This window comes from Dermochelys coriacea, chromosome 6 (assembly GCF_009764565.3).
Source record: "Dermochelys coriacea isolate rDerCor1 chromosome 6, rDerCor1.pri.v4, whole genome shotgun sequence".
Lineage (NCBI taxonomy): Eukaryota > Metazoa > Chordata > Testudines > Dermochelyidae > Dermochelys > Dermochelys coriacea.
The window spans coordinates 34,424,278-34,443,385 of NC_050073.1; the positions used below are offsets into that span (position 1 = coordinate 34,424,278).

At 40.5% G+C, this 19,108-nt stretch overlaps 1 protein-coding gene across 1 annotated transcript in view; it reads right to left on the reverse strand.

Moving 5' to 3' along the window:
• The window catches only part of SPON1 (spondin 1), a 320,275-nt gene that overhangs the window by 57,142 nt on the left and 244,025 nt on the right, over positions 1-19,108 (reverse strand). The window contains exon 7 of the mRNA XM_038407513.2: positions 6,901-6,965. Coding sequence (XP_038263441.1) covers positions 6,901-6,965 — 65 coding nt within the window. The remainder of the gene's footprint in view (positions 1-6,900; positions 6,966-19,108) is intronic.

The window sequence follows — 19,108 nt, forward strand, 5'->3', positions numbered from 1 at the left end:
CTGATGCAGCCTAAAATCTTTAATTGAGATCCAAGGTGATACACAGTGGTGCAAGCTTCCTGGCTTGCAATAATCAAACAAAATCCCTAGGCACTGGAGTTAGGATTCAAACATCTCCTGTTGGCCCCAGCTAATGATGAGCAAACTGATCCACCTGTATTGGAAACATTCTGGTAACATCTTTCAAGAGGCAAAGTTAATGTTCTGTGCCTGTCCAGCTGCATGCTTTCAATGCCCAAGGCTTTTCAGATAGCTAGGAACTCTGCGGTGAAAGGGTATCCCTTCTTCATACATGGTGGCTTTGCCCATAAATCCAGACATTTTGGAAAAGCATCAGAGACCTAACTGAAGAAACTACTATCTCCTATTGCATGATTGTTGCCATTTTATTTAAATTGATTTTATGTACGTTGATTTTATGTAAAAGATCTCGTGCCTGTATGATAACCTACTTTACTGGTGAAGGCTCACAAAGGGTGGAGGATGTAATGACCATGGAAAACTGCACAGCTGTAACAACAACAAATGAGCTGACAACATTGCTACCTGGCTTGGATTTCAGAGCCACATTGAACAAGAAAACTCTGCTTGTGCCAAGTTGTGGAGTTCACACTTTTTCCAGGCCTAGGGGTTTGCTCTCCTCCATGACTCGCCAAAACAGGCTGATTTCTCCCACTGTAATGTGGGACATCAAGTTACAGAATTAGAAAATGCTGGCTAATCTGGTCTTGTGTTTTGTTTTTGTCCAGTGATATGTTAGATTAACTGTGGGACAAATCCTGAAGTCCTTGCTCAGGCAAAGCTCTCATTGAAAAAATGGGAGTTTACCTGAGCAAGGACTTTTGGATTTGGATCCACAGATAGAGCAGAAAAAAATGTTTATTTGGGGGATGGAATTCTGCACCCCCAACTTCTGCTGTCATGGATTGATTATTTCACAATAATACAGCTAGCAACTTCTGAGACTGTCTTTTTCCCCCCCATGTCAATTTGTTAGCCAATCAGACCACTCCCATTTTTCCAGCCCCGGGAGTCACAGGATCCCCTCACTCTGTTGTGATTTTTTAATTAAAAGTTGACCAGATAAATAGTCCTTCTAGTGTAGCACTCTGAATATGAAAATCTGTTAATATATTTACAGCAGTCAACACTTAATTACAGTGATTGCCCTTAGAATATCAGTATTTGTGAGCAGTTAAACATACTGGTGCCTGAAATACCAGTTTTTCCCCCCTGAACTGATTTAAGTTTGTATTAAAACTAGGATAGGAAGTTGCATCCTGATCCCATCAAGTGATAATCTTGCCCTTTGAAGCATGAGAAGACTGATATCCCTTACTAAAATTTGTAACTTTATTTCCAAGGCTCTAGAGTTATGTTTACTAGTGCTATGTATTTCATAATGTTAGTGTTTTATACCTTACACTAGGATCTTTTGCTGGATGTATTATGATATATTGTGACATGGCTTTCTATTAGGTGACATGATGCCTTGACAAATCAGCTTTATGCCATATCAGGAAAAGACATATCATTCATGATTACTCAAGAGAAAATTATCCATGCCCATTAGTCAGTAGAAAATTAGCAATGCACGCTTGCCATGACTAGTTAGCGATCTTATACATAATAATTGACTAAGAATTTGTCAAGGTTCCTTCCCCACTCTGAACTCTAGGGTACAGATGTAGGGACCCGCATGAAAGTCCCCCTAAGCTTATTCTTACCAGCTTAGGTTAAAAACTTCCCCAAGGTATAAACTTTACCTTGTCCTTGAACAGTATGCTGCCACCACCAAGCGTTTTAAACAAAGAACAGGGAAAGAGACCACTTGGAGACGTCTTCCCCCAAAATATCCCCCCAAGCTCTACACCCCCTTTCCTGGGGAAGGCTTGATAATAATCCTCACCAATTGGTACAGGTGAACACAGACCCAAACCCTTGGATCTTAAGAACAATGAAAAATCAATCACATTCTTAAAAGAAGAATTTTAATTAAAGAAAAGGTAAAAGAATCACCTCTGTACAATCAGGATGGTAAATACCTTACAGGGTAATCAGATTCAAAACATAGAGAATCCCTCTAGGCAAAACCTTAAGTTACAAAAAGACACAAAAACAGGAATATGCATTCCCTCCAGCAAAGCTTATTTTACCAAGTGATCTGGATCAGTCTCTGTAAGTGACCTCCCCCCATCACTATTTTCCACTCAATTTTTGTAACTTGATAATTTTACCAGTATGATTTTATATTTCAAGCCACATCATTAGTAAAAGATATTGACTAGCAATTGCATTGGCCCAAGCACAGATCATGTGTGGGGGAAGTCACAGAAGATCTGAGGTTCAGAAGCCTGGAGCGAATGAAATTCTACCCTGTCTTGAGCTGAGAGCACAAGACCCAAGAGCAAGAATCCTGTGAGGATGGTGGGCCAGATGCTCAACTGGTGTAAATCAGATTAGCCCTACTGTAGTCAATGTCACAGTGGCAGTGTGCAGTAGCTGACGATGTGGTCCAGTGTCTTTAATCTCTGTTTTTAGATCTCTTTTCTGAGATACAAATCCTCACTTTTTGTGTCATCCGTTCTTTGGACACAGTGCACAAACTAGACATGCCAGACCAAACAATACGACAACATAGGAGAACATGTTGTGATGCTGGCACACCAGCTCCTGCCAAGGTCCCTGGGCCTCACTGAACACTGAAAAATGCACAGCTGGGAAAGACTGGCCTGCCTGTGTGTTAATATTGTTAAAATAGATAGTAGAATTATAAGAATGTATTTACTGTTTAGACTTAATTAAATGCTTGTAGGGTGCTGCATGTATTAATCTTACATACAATATCTGTATCCCATGTTTAAGGTAATATTGAAGTGTTTGCTCTGTAACTATGAAAATGTTTACTAAGACTGTAAAACTCCCCCAGTCAGGAGAGAAGCATTACCAAGTGTGAAATACTAGTTTACCACAAGAGGTGTCATCTTCTTCCCAACATAAGGCCTATAGACACCAGAGAAACCACTCTGGAATATCAGTGGACAAAGGACTTTGTTGATTGATTCCCCACACCCAAAAAGAGAGATATGCAGGTGGACACATCCCATCACAGTTTGAACTCTGGGGGAAGGGAATAAAAACTTGTTAAGAAGGAACTGCTTGTAATTTGGACAGGGCAATATTTCTAAGCATAAGCCAGAGATCCCCAAAGCATTTAGGTCGAGGTAGCCCTAAAGGACATATAGAGCTTGCATATTACAGAAGTGTTTATTAGCTTTTGAAACTTAAGACTGTAACTTGTGTGTGGGTGTGGTTAACTGCTTGAACCTTATAAATCATTCTCTTGTTTCTGAGTAGCAGCCGTGTTAGTCTGTATTCGCAAAAAGAAAAGGAGTACTTGTGGCACCTTAGAGACTAACAAATTTATTAGAGCATAAGCTTTCGTGAGCTACAGCTCACTTCATCGGATGCATTTGGTGGAAAAAACAGAGGAGAGATTTATATACACACACACAGAGAACATGAAACAATGGGTTTATCATACACACTGTAAGGAGAGTGATCACTTAAGATAAGCCATCACCAGCAGCAGGGGGGGGAAAGGAGGAAAACCTTTCATGGTGACAAGCAAGGTAGGCTAATTCCAGCAGTTAACAAGAATATCAGAGGAACAGTGGAGGGTGGGGTGGGAGAGAGAAATACCATGGGGAAATAGTTTTACTTTGTGTAATGACTCATCCATTCCCAGTCTCTATTCAAGCCTAAGTTAATTGTATCCAGTTTGCAAATTAATTCCAATTCAGCAGTCTCTCGTTGGAGTCTGTTTTTGAAGCTTTTTTGTTGAAGGATAGCCACTCTTAGGTCTGTGATCGAGTGACCAGAGAGATTGAAGTGTTCTCCAACTGGTTTTTGAATGTTATAATTCTTGACGTCTGATTTGTGTCCATTCATTCTTTTACGTAGAGACTGTCCAGTTTGGCCAATGTACATGGCAGAGGGGCATTGCTGGCACATGATGGCATATATCACATTGGTAGATGCGCAGGTGAACGAGACTCTGATAGTGTGGCTGATGTGATTAGGCCCTATGATGGTATCCCCTGAATAGATATGTGGACAGAGTTGGCAACGGACTTTGTTGCAAGGATAGGTTCCTGGGTTAGTGGTTAGTTGTAGACAACTACAATACCCACCTGCTGAAGTGAAGAAACAGATTGACAGAGCCAGAAGATTACCCAGAAGTCACCTACTACAGGACAGGCCCAACAAAGAAAACAACAGAACGCCACTAGCCATCACCTTCAGCCCCCAACTAAAACCTCTCCAACGCATCATCAAGGATCTACAACCTATCCTGAAGGACGACCCATCACTCTCACAGATCTTGGGAGACAGACCAGTCCTTGCTTACAGACAGCCCCCCAATCTGAAGCAAATACTCACCAGCAACCACACACCACACAACATAACCACTAACCCAGGAACCTATCCTTGCAACAAAGCCCGTTGCCAACTCTGTCCACATATCTATTCAGGGGATACCATCATAGGGCCTAATCACATCAGCCACACTCTCAGAGGCTCGTTCACCTGCGCATCTACCAATGTGATATATGCCATCATGTGCCAGCAATGCCCCTCTGCCATGTACATTGGCCAAACTTGACAGTCTCTACGTAAAAGAATGAATGGACACAAATCAGACGTCAAGAATTATAACATTCAAAAACCAGTTGGAGAACACTTCAATCTCTCTGGTCACTCGATCACAGACCTAAGAGTGGCTATACTTCAACAAAAAAGCTTCAAAAACAGACTCCAACGAGAGACTGCTGAATTGGAATTAATTTGAAAACTGGATACAATTAACTTAGGCTTGAATAGAGACTGGGAATGGAGGAGTCATTACACAAAGTAAAACTATTTCCCCATGTTATTTCTCCCCCCTCACCCCACCCTCCACTGTTCCTCTGATATTCTTGTTAACTGCTGGAATTAGCCTACCTTGCTTGTCACCATGAAAGGTTTTCCTCCTTTCCCCCCCTGCTGCTGGTGATGGCTTATCTTAAGTGATCACTCTCCTTACAGTGTGTATGATAAACCCATTGTTTCATGTTCTCTGTGTGTGTGTATATAAATCTCTCCTCTGTTTTTTCCACCAAATGCATCCGATGAAGTGAGCTGTAGCTCACGAAAGCTTATGCTCTAATACATTTGTTAGTCTCTAAGGTGCCACAAGTACTCCTTTTCTCTTGTTTCTATTCTTAGTTAATAAATCTGTAGTTAGTTTATTATTAGATTGGCTACAAGTGTGTTTAGTGAGAGATCTAAGGTATAATTGACCTGAGTAAGTCCCTTGGGACTGGGAGTAACTTGAATATTGTTTTGATTTTTGGTGTAAGGGACCATCTCTCACAAAGGCAGGCTTGCTTGGATGACAAAATAGACTGGAGACCCCAAGAAAACTTCCTGTGACTCCATGTTAAGACTGTTATAGTGCTTGAAAAGTTCACACTGGATACTTGGTTGGTGAAATCTAACAATAAAAGACACAACCAATTTGGGGTTTGTGCCGTGAAGTTGGCACCCATGTTGGTGAGCCACTCCAGACAGCCTGACATTGGCATAGTCTTGGCAAGATTCACATGCCACAGGTCAACTGGACAGATCATAAGTAAGGCTACGAGTCTGTCATGGAAGTCAAGAGACTTCTGCAGCAGTCAGCGCGCCTGTTTCGGAGCGTAACATGCTCCGGGGGGAGGCGCTCTCAGGGGAGGAGGCGGGGAAGAGGCGGGGCTTTGGGGAAGGGGTTGGAACAGGGGCAGGGCAGGGGCAGGAATGGGCGAAGCAGGGGTGGAGTTGGGGCAGGGCTGGGGACAGAGGAGGGTTGAGCACCCACTGGCACCAGCAGAAGTTGGCGCCTGTACTTCCGCCTAGGAGACAAGGGACATGTCACCGCTTTCAGGGAGCTGCGTGGAGCCAAGCAGGGAGCCTGCCAGCCCTGCCAACCCCTCCCCCCCCAACCTTCCAGCAGCAGCAGGGGTCTTGGGCCGCATGCCACCAACTGCCTCCCCACAGCAGCTGTGGGGGTCTTAGGCCGTGTGCCACTGCCCCTCCCCCCCCACAGAGCACCCAAGATTTAGTCAGGGTTATATAGAACAAGTCAGAGACAGGACACAAGCCATGAATTTTTGTTTACTGCCCATGACCTGTACATGACTTTTAATAAAAATACTCATGACTAAAGCACAGCCTTAATCATAACCCAATGCTTTTAAAGGTTTAAATGTGGTATTAAGAGTTTTAAAGGTTAAAGATTAGCCCCAATGGGTGAACCATGGTCAGATGATGATCTTGACACAAAAGACCTTGAATAGTTAGGCAAGGAGAGGGGAATATCCTCTAAAAGGAAAGCCCCAGGTCAGGAACTGAGAGCTTTGCTCATAAGTTTTGACCGGGCATCCAGTCACTCCCCTGTCACAGAGACCACGGTGATGGAACTGGCCGACTTCTGCACCTGAGCGCTTTGGTTTGTAACAGTCTGCCCTGAGGGTGGCATCCACGTTTGTGAGCCACTCCAGACAGCCTGACACAAGTATATAATATATTCATGCAAACACTGAATGAACTCCATTGTTTAATATAGGCAAAAACTTAATGAAACTATCTGCTTTTTTCTCTTTCCCTGATTTAGTTAGTAAGCTCCATACTGCAAATAATAATAATAAAAAGGCACTCATTGGCAGAATACCAAAGTATAAGACAAACTCATCTATCAACAGTACTTTTATATTGTTTCTTTGCGAGAGCAAACCATTGTGTAAGGCAATAAGTTTAGAGCAGTCTGTTAGATAATATTGAACAGGAGTTTACTGGGAGCTCCATTCTCTACCAACTTACACGTTTAGCGGTTGCCAGGCAGGCCACTGTGCTTTTGCCTTGATGACAGTTAAAACCTCATCGCTCTGTAAAAGAAGATAACAAAATATAAAACAGTGATTGGGACAACTTTATTATGGGAGTAATATTCTGCAATGATTTATAGCAAATCGAGGAGGCACATGCATTCTAGATGCACCTCGGAATTCTGATGAAGACCGAGATACCTCGCTTTCCCTGCTGCTTGGGGGATGTGTTGCCCTGCTCAGTAAGGTGCAGAGAGGAGCTTACATGAATCCAGAGAAGAAAGCCTTCCCTTACCATCACTGCATTACTGCCTCTCCCTCTTCTACAGGAACTGAATTCAACTAAGAGGGTGGGGAGCAGAATGCAGAATAGTTCAGTTCATCACATTAAGCTTTAAGAGTGGTGGAGTTTATGATGCAAAATGCATCATGAGTTACTGCTGCTCTGGGTTATAGTTACGCTTCCCTCCATAGTTTGAACAAACTGTGGAGGGCAATGGATGTCCAAATGGCATGGACAAGGCCAGTAGCAACATAGATAAGAGCATAGATAAGAGCTGTTCTGCTAAAAGCATGGGCAACTTAGGAAGAGCACAGAGACCAAAATCCACACAACAGTGCTCGGTAGTTCCCACAGATCTCCTCACCATTCCAAAATACAGCCACTCCTGCCACGTTGAGGGGAAAAGAGGAGACAGCCAGAATACTGCCCAAACTGCATATCTCTGATGGATTCTGTTATAGTTTTGTGCAGTCCAATGTGAGTACAGGCACACCTGACCCTTGCTGAGGAACAACAACAGGAACTGTGCTATTTGTAGGGTTTAGCACTGGACACAACAGCACCTGGGGAAGGAGAATGGGTATAGCAACTCCTGAGTTGAGGGGAATGTTTTCAAAGTGGCACTCACTGAGGAGGGCTGAAAGGAGACACCAAGCCTTATATTGGAAATTTGCCCTAGTCAATCAGAAACACCACCAAGATGGTTATTATTAATGGCAGAAACAGCATTAATAAAACTTCCTTACCTGGAAGGATTCAGTATTATGTAAACAATCAGTGGATGCACCATGATCGCCTGTAAATATTTAAATACAACTACTGATAGCAGGTTTACACCACTTCTCCCTCACCCACACAAACTCATAAAAAAGTGGTGAAGTATATAACACACCTGTGGAAACCCAGACTGCGGTTAAGCACCGTACAAAGATTTTTTTTTTCTAAAGTCTATAAGAATTCCTGCATCAGCAGTTTTTAAATTTATATGTAATTTAATAAACCCAGAACAAAAACAGGAGACTGTTTTAATGAGGCTCTGGTGCCCAGAGGACATCTATCAAATGTTTCTTAGAGCCTTTCCCATCTCCCCTAGGATTCCTGCCAGTAAGAAAATATGAAGTTCACAACTCATGCTCATGATTTCTGCAGCCTTTTAAAATACTTCCCAATTAAACTAAAAAACCTACCCATACATTACTGGTAATTGGCAGTTCCAACAGAGTGGTCCTTTCATTTTAGTGATAATCTTGCCATTTCCTGCTTGAAAGCAATGGCACTGATACCCCAGGCTATCTCTAATCCATATATGCCCCAGTTTAGGGAAATCAATTTTCACTGGTCATTTCTACCGCTGTCATTACTCTCAGTCTCCATCTTTTTACAAAGCAAAGCAACTACAGCATTGATGCAGCTTATCTGGAACATGGAAGCTGTTCAGCTCCCAGGTGCTCATCCTCAGCATGACCTCTTCCTCATCCTGAGAGAGCAGCTTGGACTAATCCATTTACTTTATGGAGGGATAATTTGCTGCTTTTGGACAGACATTGGCCAGACTCTGAGCTGGTGTCTGTTGGCATAGCTGCATTAAAATCACTGGGAGCCGCGATCAGCCGAACCTGCGCACGCGGCAGGTAAACAAACTGACCCGCCCACCAGGGGCTTTCCCTGCACAAGCGGCGGAACAAGTTTGGGAACCACTGATTTAGACACATATTACACACACCAAAGGGAGTCTGATTGTTATTAGTTAAATATACATATTTGCACTTTCAAAATGATGCACTGTTTACCCAACAGAAATCATACTACTTCAAGTCACTTATATAAGCAAGCGCTTGTGGCACTTGCATTGTAAATGTACATAGTACAGCATACTAAGAATGAATAATGCTTCAAAATGTAATATCAATAGTAGTTCATTATTCAGAGCAGAGAGAGAGACCCGACCCAGAAGGCTTGGATTCAAACACTGCTTTACTTCTGGGGTAGGCTGGAATCCAATCTGGGATTTGAATTTCATAGCAAAGACCCCTCTTTACAATGAATTAATATCCAGAGCCGAAGACCCCAGAATCCAACACTTTGAAGGGTTTGAAATCCAGATACAAATTAACCCACCTCCAATTAAATGGGACTAGACTATAATATAGACTAAAGGCACCCCTACTGGTTCACATTGAGACTGTGTAACAATTATTTGCTAGATTTAATTTTTAAATAATGACTGCAAATCATATTAGGGTTAAAGTAGTGCACACCAGAGATACTACTGATTTTTCAGTAGTTGCACAATTTTTAAGTGACTAATTTTTTAATTAAATTTTTCTGGTGATTTTTGTTGTTGTTGTTGTTTTAAAACCTCCATTTCACAGAGATTCTATACGCAAAGAGCTAGTCAGGAGCTAGTTTTTACCAGAGGATAAGATTGGGGAGAAAAAAAAAGACTTTTGTAGAATATTGTTACATTTTCTCTTTCTGTAATCTGAAATCATACACAACCTTAAATGTAACATCTCCAGTATACAAATATAATCAGAGTGACAATCTTTAAAAAAAGGGAGGAATTTCCTTAGTCCATGTGATTCAGCCATCTTGGTTAACACACCAGGGATTGAACCCTGGCCTTCTAGAGCACCAGCCTCTAAAATATGAGCTGAAGAGCTAGGCTCTCTTGCTAGGGGCTGTAACAGACTCACATCCTCTCTGGATTGGGCACAGAGGGCAACTCTAACACACGCACACCAGTGGGTTGTGTGTACACATGTCCATGGTGTAGTACACATCTTTGCCTGTCTACTTCTGTGTAGGGTGGAAATTTGAGGGATACTTTTCAAATTCTCTTATGAGAATATAAAATGTCTGAGATTAAACCCACAAATGAATAATACAAAGAGTTGTCAGTCCAAAGCAGAATTTTTCCACTCCAATGTCTAGTATGTGGCTCTGTATTATCCAAGTGCAAAGACTTTCGTAGATTTGAAAATACTGTCTATATTTGATTTCAATATGTTCTGGCAAACATTTCCCTTGGGTTCATTTTGCATCATTTGCCCACTTTTCTTCCTGCCCTTTCTACCCTCAAAGTTTTGCTTTGATTTTTACAGTCATACAAGATCCCAAATTCATGTCAAAATGTGGAGAAAACCAGTAAGTTTGATCATCTATGATGCTTGTTGCCTAGCAATAATGCTGAAGTTTGAATAGGAAGTAATGACTAACTATTGAAACTCCTAGATTTTGACACTTACAGAAACCCAGATATTCTGCAAAATTTCAGACGCACAAAATGCAAAACCATCTGCAAGTGAAAGAAAAGGAATTGGCACCAAACATTTTTATGGAGCCTCTGGAAATCCTTCAGGCTAAGCCTATAAAAGAAGAGGAAGAAAACTTTATCTCAGCCTTCCGAGCATGTGGGAGATACAAGAATGTGAATCTGCATCTCTCTGTCAGTTGTTACAGATACCTTATTAACTTTCCCTGTGTGTGTACTTGCTTTTAAGTGACTTTCTTCCCCTTATATGAATCACACATTTTGTAATTGAATTTTCTTGGGTTCTTTAGACCTCAGTTCAGCAAGGTACTTAAGTATCTACCTCAGTTCAGCAAGGTACTTAAGTATCTGCCTCATCTTAAGCATTGAAATCAACGGAACTACTCATGCGCTTAAATTTAAGTCTTGTGTTTAAGTACCTTGTTGAATCAGGGCAAAAATAAAGTACCAGAGAACCTCACTTTGGATCAGATCAGTGGGCTTTGGATCAGGTCCTATGGCTCAGATTCAGGAAAGCCATAAGCATGCACTTAAGTCCATCCCTATTCACATGCTTCAGGACTGTTCTGAATAGAGATTCTCTCTGGAATCAGAGCTTATGTCATTTATATTCATGACTAGGGGGCTCACAGAGGATGACCACATTTTACTAATTAGCAATTAAATGAACAAACTATTACTGCATCACAAAATCTATGCTGTAAATTTAAGTTGATAAGTGTGGTTTAGATATAATAATTTATAATACTTTATACTGTAGCACATTTACAAATTATAATACAGTATGTTGACTAAAGTCATAGTGATGTTTTCAGAATTCATAGTGAACAATGCATTTGTCAGTTCTCTACAATCAGCTACAGTTTTTACATAAATAACGGCTAATTAGCACAGTTGTTAGTCTCAGTAGGAGGAAGTACTGGGGAAGGAAACTGAAATATCCTTTCACCCTTGAGACACAGTAATGGGGCAAGGAAATTTGCACTGCTGATGCTGTGCATGTCCTTTGTCTAAACAGGAGTTCAGTTTCTTGATCTGCCAAAATTATCTCTTCATCATACTCTTAGGGCCTGATCCAAAGCCCTCTGCAGTCAATAGGAGTCTTTATACTGACTTCAGTTATTCTGGATTTTTTACATGCAACAACTTTCCCCCATCAAAATAGCCTCCTAAAAGAAAGCTTTAAAGCAGAATTTTATAACATTATGCTTCCACTCCGATATAGAACCCATTTTATATATATATTTATTTTTCATGAATTAATAACTTGTATTACATCTGTTTGTTCTTGCAATTCACAAATGGTGAAAGGTACTGTAGTGGGGTAGTCACCCGCTCCAGCCTTAAAGGGCTTAAAACAGCCCAGGAGAGGGCTGTGGCTGGGAGCAAGCAGTTCCCAGGCTGACTGGGGAATTAGGCTCAGCTGTGGCCACACCCCAATCAGGGCTCAGTTGGCCCTTATAATAGGGCAGTGGGCCAGGAGCAGATAGAGTCTCCTCTAGCTGTTGAGAGAGATGGGCCTGGCTGCTGGGGAGTGTACTAGAGTACGTGAGCTGAAGCAGGACACTATACATTAATCCTGCACTATGAATCAACCATTGAACTAAATCAGTTAGTCATGTGCATTACAAAAGGATTCAGAAAATGTCCTGGATCATGAAGAATTGGAAAGTGGGGCATATCTCACTAGAGTAGCATTCAGAATATAGTTTGATTTAAAGTATTGCACAAACAATGGGATTTAAAGCAACTTGTTTAAAGAGTAATGTCAGTTAAAAATGTAGTGGAAGCTTGTAGCAACATTTTTAAGTCTTCCATTAGTATCCGACTGAATCAAAGGCAAGATTAGTAGGATCTGGCAAACTCTACAGACTTTCTCATATGCTCCTGCTGCTTTTTAATACTTGCCATGATCTGTATCTGGTTCAGTATTGAAAAGTATTGCTTTTATGAAGCAAAGTTTTAATACTGCTTTTATAATATGTAATATACACTATAACATTTTATTGTACAATGTAGAATTCTTAGTACTTGATGATAAATAATACTATTGAATTTAGTTCAACTAAACAAATGACAAAGCACTTTAGCAGACAGCCAAATAATCCAGTCAGATTGAATAAATATGTTTTGAGCCAAGGTTTTGTTTTACTGGTTTCAGACAGCAGTTGGTTGGGATTTGTTTTATTGGTTTAAAATACAGGATTTCTATCTATCGCTATAGTACCTATTGCCATAGTATCTGAGCACCTCTCAAACATTAATGAACTTATCCTTGCAACAGTCCTATGAGGTAAATAAGCAATATCATCCCATTTTACAATGGGGCACAGAGAAACTGAGTGAGTTACCAAAGGTCACATAAGTGGTAAAGCTGGGTGAAATTTTTCAGCTGAAATTTTTTTGGTGAAAAATGCAGATTCAGCAACACCAAAATGTTTCATAAAACCATAGCGTTAGTAGGGATCACAAATGTCATCTAGTCTAACCCCCTGCCAAGATGCAGGATTTGTTGCGTCAACCATCCAAGACAAATGGCTAATCAGCCTCCTTTTGAAAACCTCCAGTGAAGAAGCTTCCACAACCTCCCTAGGCAGTCTGTTCAACTGGGCTACTGTTCTTACAGTTAGGAAGTTTTTCCTGAGATTCAATCTAAATCTGCTATCCTGTAGTTTGAACCCATTGCCTCTTGTCCTGTCTTCTGTGGCAAAAAGAGAACAAATTTTCTCCATCTTTTTGTGGCAGCCTTACAAGTATCTGAAGACTGCTGTCATTTCCCCCACTTAATCTCCTCTTTTCCAAACTAAACATACACAGTTCCTGCAGCCTTTGCTCATGTGGCTTGCATTCCATCCCTTTAATCATCTTTGTCGCTTGCCTCTGGATCCTTTCCAGTTTCTCTACAACCTTTCTATACATTGGTGACAAAAATTGGACACAATACTCCAGCTAAGGCCTAACCAGTGTCAGGTACAGCAGTACTATCATCTCCTGTGATTTACATGTGATGTCTCTGTTAATGCAACCTAAAATTGCATTTGCTTTTTTTCCCCAACAGCATTGCATTGCTGACTCATGTTAAGGTTGTGATCCACCACAACTCCCAGATCCTTCTCAGCAGTGCTGCTGCTAAGCTAGTTTCCCCTCCATTCTGTACTTTTGTATTTGGCTTTTCTTTCCTAAGTGCAGCACCTTACATTGGTCTTTGCTGAATTTCATGTTGTTGTCTATAGCCTAGTTCTCCAATTTATGAAGATCCCTCTGAATTTAGCTCTATCCTCCAAAGTACTGGCAACCCCCAGGTTTGTGTCATCTACAGACTTGACAAGTATGCTCTCTATACCTATGTCCAGGTCACTAATAAAGATGCTAAACAACACTGGACCCAGAACAGATTCCTGGGGAACCTCACTTGAGATCTCCCTCCAATCTGACATCATTACATTAATAGTTACTCGTTGTTTGTGGTTCTCTTACAATTCTGTATCCACTTAATGGTAGTTCTGTCGAGCCTACATTTCTCCAGTTTACTTATCAGAATGTCATGTGGGAGTGTGTCAAAAGCCTTGCTGAAGTCCAGGTATATTATGTCCATGGCATTCCCCCTATCCACCAAATCTGTTACCCTGTCAAAGGAGGAAATTAAGCTGGTTTGGTGTGATTTCTTCTTCACAAATCCATGCTGGCTGCTAGTGATTATTCCTTCATCCTCCAGGCATTTGGAAACTGAATGTTTTATACATTACTCTAGTAGCTTCCCAGGTATTAAAGTCAGGCTAACTGGTCTAAAGTTTCCCAGCTCCTCCTTTCCCCCACTTTTTAAAGATGTGCATTACATTAGCCCTTCTCCAGTTTTCCAGGACCTCTCCTGTCATCCATGAATTTGTAAATATTATTTAATGAATGTGTGTTGGTTTCATCGGATGGTTTTGGTCATCCCCAAAAGTGGTGGGGTTTTTTGTTTTTATTTTTTTAAACAAAACAAAACTAACATAGCATTAACTTGTAGATGTTTCATAACAATCCTTCAATTTGATATTTCCTTCAATTTAATTTAAAAAAAAAATTAAAGTGCTGAAAAATCAAAATAACCCACGCCCCACAAAGCACATTTGCCAAAGATTTTTTTTAAAAAGAACTGCTTTTGGATTTATTTTGATTCATTCATTCAGAATTGCCAGCAAACCAAAAAGTCACCTAGATGCATAGCTCTACTTAACAGTCTGTGCCAAAGAGAAGAACTGAACCCAAATTTCTACATCTCAGGGCAGTGCCTTCACCACAAGACCATTCTTTCTCTCCACAACCTTCTGAAGAAGGTGGTGGTGAGAGGGAAGGAAGCAAAGAAATCAACACTGTGTTGTTGCACTTGTAGAAGATTCAGATACTATGGCGACAAGGATGTTATCAATATCTGGATGGGCGATAGACGGTAAGGCAGATAGATGATGGTACCCTAATCTAAGAAGAGACCAGGACACAAAGGTTTCATTATAAGGATACACAAACTCACCTGTCCCCACACACAAACACAAATCACTATCTTGATCTGTGAAAAGCCTATGTCAACTGTCCACGAACAATTTTCTTGAGCTAATGAACATTTTTTGTTTGATGACATTACTTTGAATACAAGTTTAGATGTTCACAATGCATGTACAGAGTATGCAACTTTGACAGAAGCTGTGCCAGGAAGCATTCATGTTTCATAGATTAGAAAAGAAAATGTGCATGTGCAAAGAGGCAGGAGGATAAAATGGTATGATTTTTGTAAGTATCTAGAAAAAACAGACCTTTCTCTGAACCATGAACTAATGCAAAGTTAACTAACTACTGACTGTTCCACAAGGGTTTCTGTTGATCTTAATGAAAGTTGAACAAGGCCCTTTGGTTGAGAAAATCTATGTGTAGTGTGCTGGAAATAAAAACATGTTTTCCCCAGTTCGGTTAGATGTCATTTTTTGAACAAAATGAGAACATCCACATACACGACTCTCCTGAAATTTGCCCAGATTTCTGAATAGAAACAAGTTGTTCATTCAGATTTTTGAGACTGTATATGGCAGTAGGTTGTAGCTACTCATCACTTTTTATTCTTCCAAACTTCCCAATCTTTGTTTTGCTTACAAGTTCATCTTGACATACATATTAACTTACAATAACTGTGCATGTGAGATCTAGTAATGCACTCTGTATTTTGGAGAGAAAGCAGGTTTCATTAATTGCGTAAGTAGTCAGCTTTGCCTGAGTCTGCAGAGGTTTCTGAGAATTTCTGGGTCACATTAGGCACATCAGAAGATCATCACAGCCATCAACATAAATATTATGTTAGCCCTGCACGATAGTAACATATTACCTCTTATAGTGCATAGCGCATATGTTTCCCTGTGGGTGTTGCTAAAGGTGCTGCTTCAATTACTTCAAGCTCCAATTCTAGGATGCAGTTTATTTTTGTATGCAGACATTTTTCTTTATAAGAGCTTGGACTCTAAGTTACAGGAAGCTGCTTTTATACAGAGGAGAGCATTTATACCCAAGGGTTAAGTTCTTTAGTGTCACAAAAGATTTTTCTTTAAAAATGACAAAAATAGGAGACCATTGCTAATGGTTTACTATACATCATTGCTGAGATCATTTCTCTTCATGCATATTATTTTAAAATCCACTAGGACAAATTCAGAGCTATTGTAAGCTGTTGTGAATTCATTTAAATCGGTGGACATACGTCAGGACTGAATTTTACTTTGCTCTTATCTCAATTTATATGACAGTGATTTTTCAGGATGGAGCTGCTCTTATACCCTGACATTTTAAAAACTGGCACATAATAAAGCCACACCATGAATGAGGTGTGCATATTTACTTGAACTGAATTCAATATTTACATCTGTAATATATACAGAGATTGAATTATTCCCTGCACAACTCAACTCAACTTAATGTATACGTTTTGCATTTCTTTTCTTCCAGAAAAAAAAAATCAGATTGATCTTAGAAACTATATGAACTGCTTTTTCAACTCAAAACACTGAGGTATTTGTTTAGTGGACTTTGGAATTCCATGGAATTGCAGAAGCAGAATGGCATGACGGATGGACATATACATATATATGGGGTAGAACTAAAAATCCTGAAGAAAGGGATCAGAATCTAACCCAGCTCTGAATGTTTAGCATGCTAATAGGCCTTGATGCAAGAAAGTAGGTAGTAAGCATGTGCTTTTGTCTGTCTCTATTCAGGACAGCACTTAGACACGTGCTTAAAGGTATACAACTATTTGAATTCTATAGCTCACGAAAGCTTATGCTCATATAAATTTGTTAGTCTCTAAGGTGCCACAAGTACTCCTTTTCTTTTTGCAAATACAGACTAACATGGCTGCTACTCTGAAACCTGTATGATGAATAAAGAAGCTTTGCTGAATTGGATCCATAACGCTTAGCCTTTATTATATATTTAGAGAGAGAGAGAGAGAACATGTGCGCGTGCACGCACACACACATACACACACCCCCTCCCCTTCAAATGAAGTAGATATGATCCATGTTTTAAAGATAGATCGATTAAGGTCAAAACTTTTTAAACCCATCATCATGATGTCAGGCATCTAAGTTAGAAAATGTTGATCCAAGTGACTAGCCACAGGCTGCGCAGTGAGCCAGGGCAGAACCGAAGCTCAGATATACCTGGATCCCAATCCCAGGCCATTGTTTAGAAATGGAAATACTGCTATAAAACTGCTAAAGCGCTGGTTGAATGGATCTCTGTTCACAGTACATTTTAAAAATCCATTAAAAAATCAGTTTTGGATAATTTCTGGAGGGATCATGGTTTTGTGTTGTATATTAGCTAGGACGACATAAAAGGAAAAACATTTTTGCAATTACTGCTGTTACATATCCCCAAATCATTCATTCACTTCCAGGTATATCTTTCTCCATGACTATCCCTTGAGGTTTTCTTTCCATGAAGCAGATGTTTTGGGAAAGCAATGTGGGCTGAAATTAATAACAGAATTGTTGCTAATGGTGACAGTGAAAATCTTGTGCCCTATTTTATTTTCTGTAAGCTGTTATACAATATATAAAGGGGACCCTGCATCTTCTGATAGTGATATTTCGTTCTTACACACTAACTACCCTTGTCCCCCTGTATCTTGTGTTAATGATTCCTAGGTACATTGTAAATATTTCTGTTCTCATTTTCAGTTAGTGAACCAATCAGCATAATAGGAAAGTATTTATCTCCTGAGAGCTCTCCTTCATGTTCTGCTGCTTGCAGGTTGCTATTCTGTTGCATAAATTGCTTCATACTATGTAGACAGTCTTGCTGGCGGTAGGTTGGCTTTTCTTTCCCATCTCTTTAAGAATACAGAACACAGGTGGGTGTCTTAAAGTTCCATGTGCCTAAAACAAAGGCTGGGTCTTACAATGGGCACCATTATAAAGGATAGTGTAAATTACATGTCAATAGACTGATGTGAGTGGGTGTAATTTGCACCCTCCTGCTAGTAGTTCTATCTGCCACACTTTCCCATTTTCTACCTCCACCTGTAAATTTAATCCCTTTATACAAGTTTACCAATGTGTGCACCACCGTTGAATTATTTGGCCCAGATTGCTCTGGGGCAGGGTGGCAGTGCAATAGGCGTATTTGTAACACATGAATGAACTATCAGCGGAAACGGCAGCGCAGTGAGCAGTTCCTCAGAGATTAGAAATACTGGCAAAACTATCCTCATGCGATGAGATGAAAAAGCTGACCTCACCCACTCCCGATCACCTATTAGGTTCACATCCAGCTAGCTATGCCCGCTTTACTTGACTGCTTCAGTCAGATGCAGAACAGTTATAGATTGCAACATCAAAGACATCCCTGGCTATGCTATGAACCAGTCAGTTAAAACTAGATCGAAGGATCAGCAGTCATCTTAAGGAAAAGCCACAGGGGGAGGCTAGATTGTTCTGGGAAATTATTTCCACGCACTGGGACTGAGGACATGGCTATTCTAGGATAGGGTGACCATGTGCAGAAGGCCCTTTAAGTTCAGCATGTATGTTTGCTGCTGCTGTTTCTGGTGTTTCTATTAGGCATTAGTTTGTGTGCCAACCACAGCAGCTTGGACGTAGGAGAGGACACATTTTTCCATTAAGAGCAAGTGACTTTAATTAAGGCTGCCTTGCACTTGTAAGTTCAGTGAGCAGGTAGGTTTTTCCTAGCCTTAAAACCTTTTGTGAAAAATCAGTTTAGTAGTGTTTTCAGTCAGCATGCACAACATAAATATTCCAAATGTGCGTCAGCTGCTGCACAAAGGCAATCACAACTCTTTCATTCCCCTGAACTGTAAAAACAGTGCCAAAAAAAAAATCCACAACAGAACAATCTTTAACCAAAATTAAAGAACTAAACAGGGGTCCATTTATGAAATACACTTTATTCAATCAGAGGAATGGGAATTAAAAAAAACCCAACCTCCTCCAGCTCCCCCATAATGTTCAGTTATTGCAATGTATTTCAAGGCAAGTTGGTTGTGTTTTCAGGCACCCCATAGTGACATTTCTCCATGGCTATGTAGCATCATGGTCCTAGCTTTCTGTGCTAGGTCAGTGCTTAGTTGGCTCTTAGAATTTTGTGGGCGAGAGAATC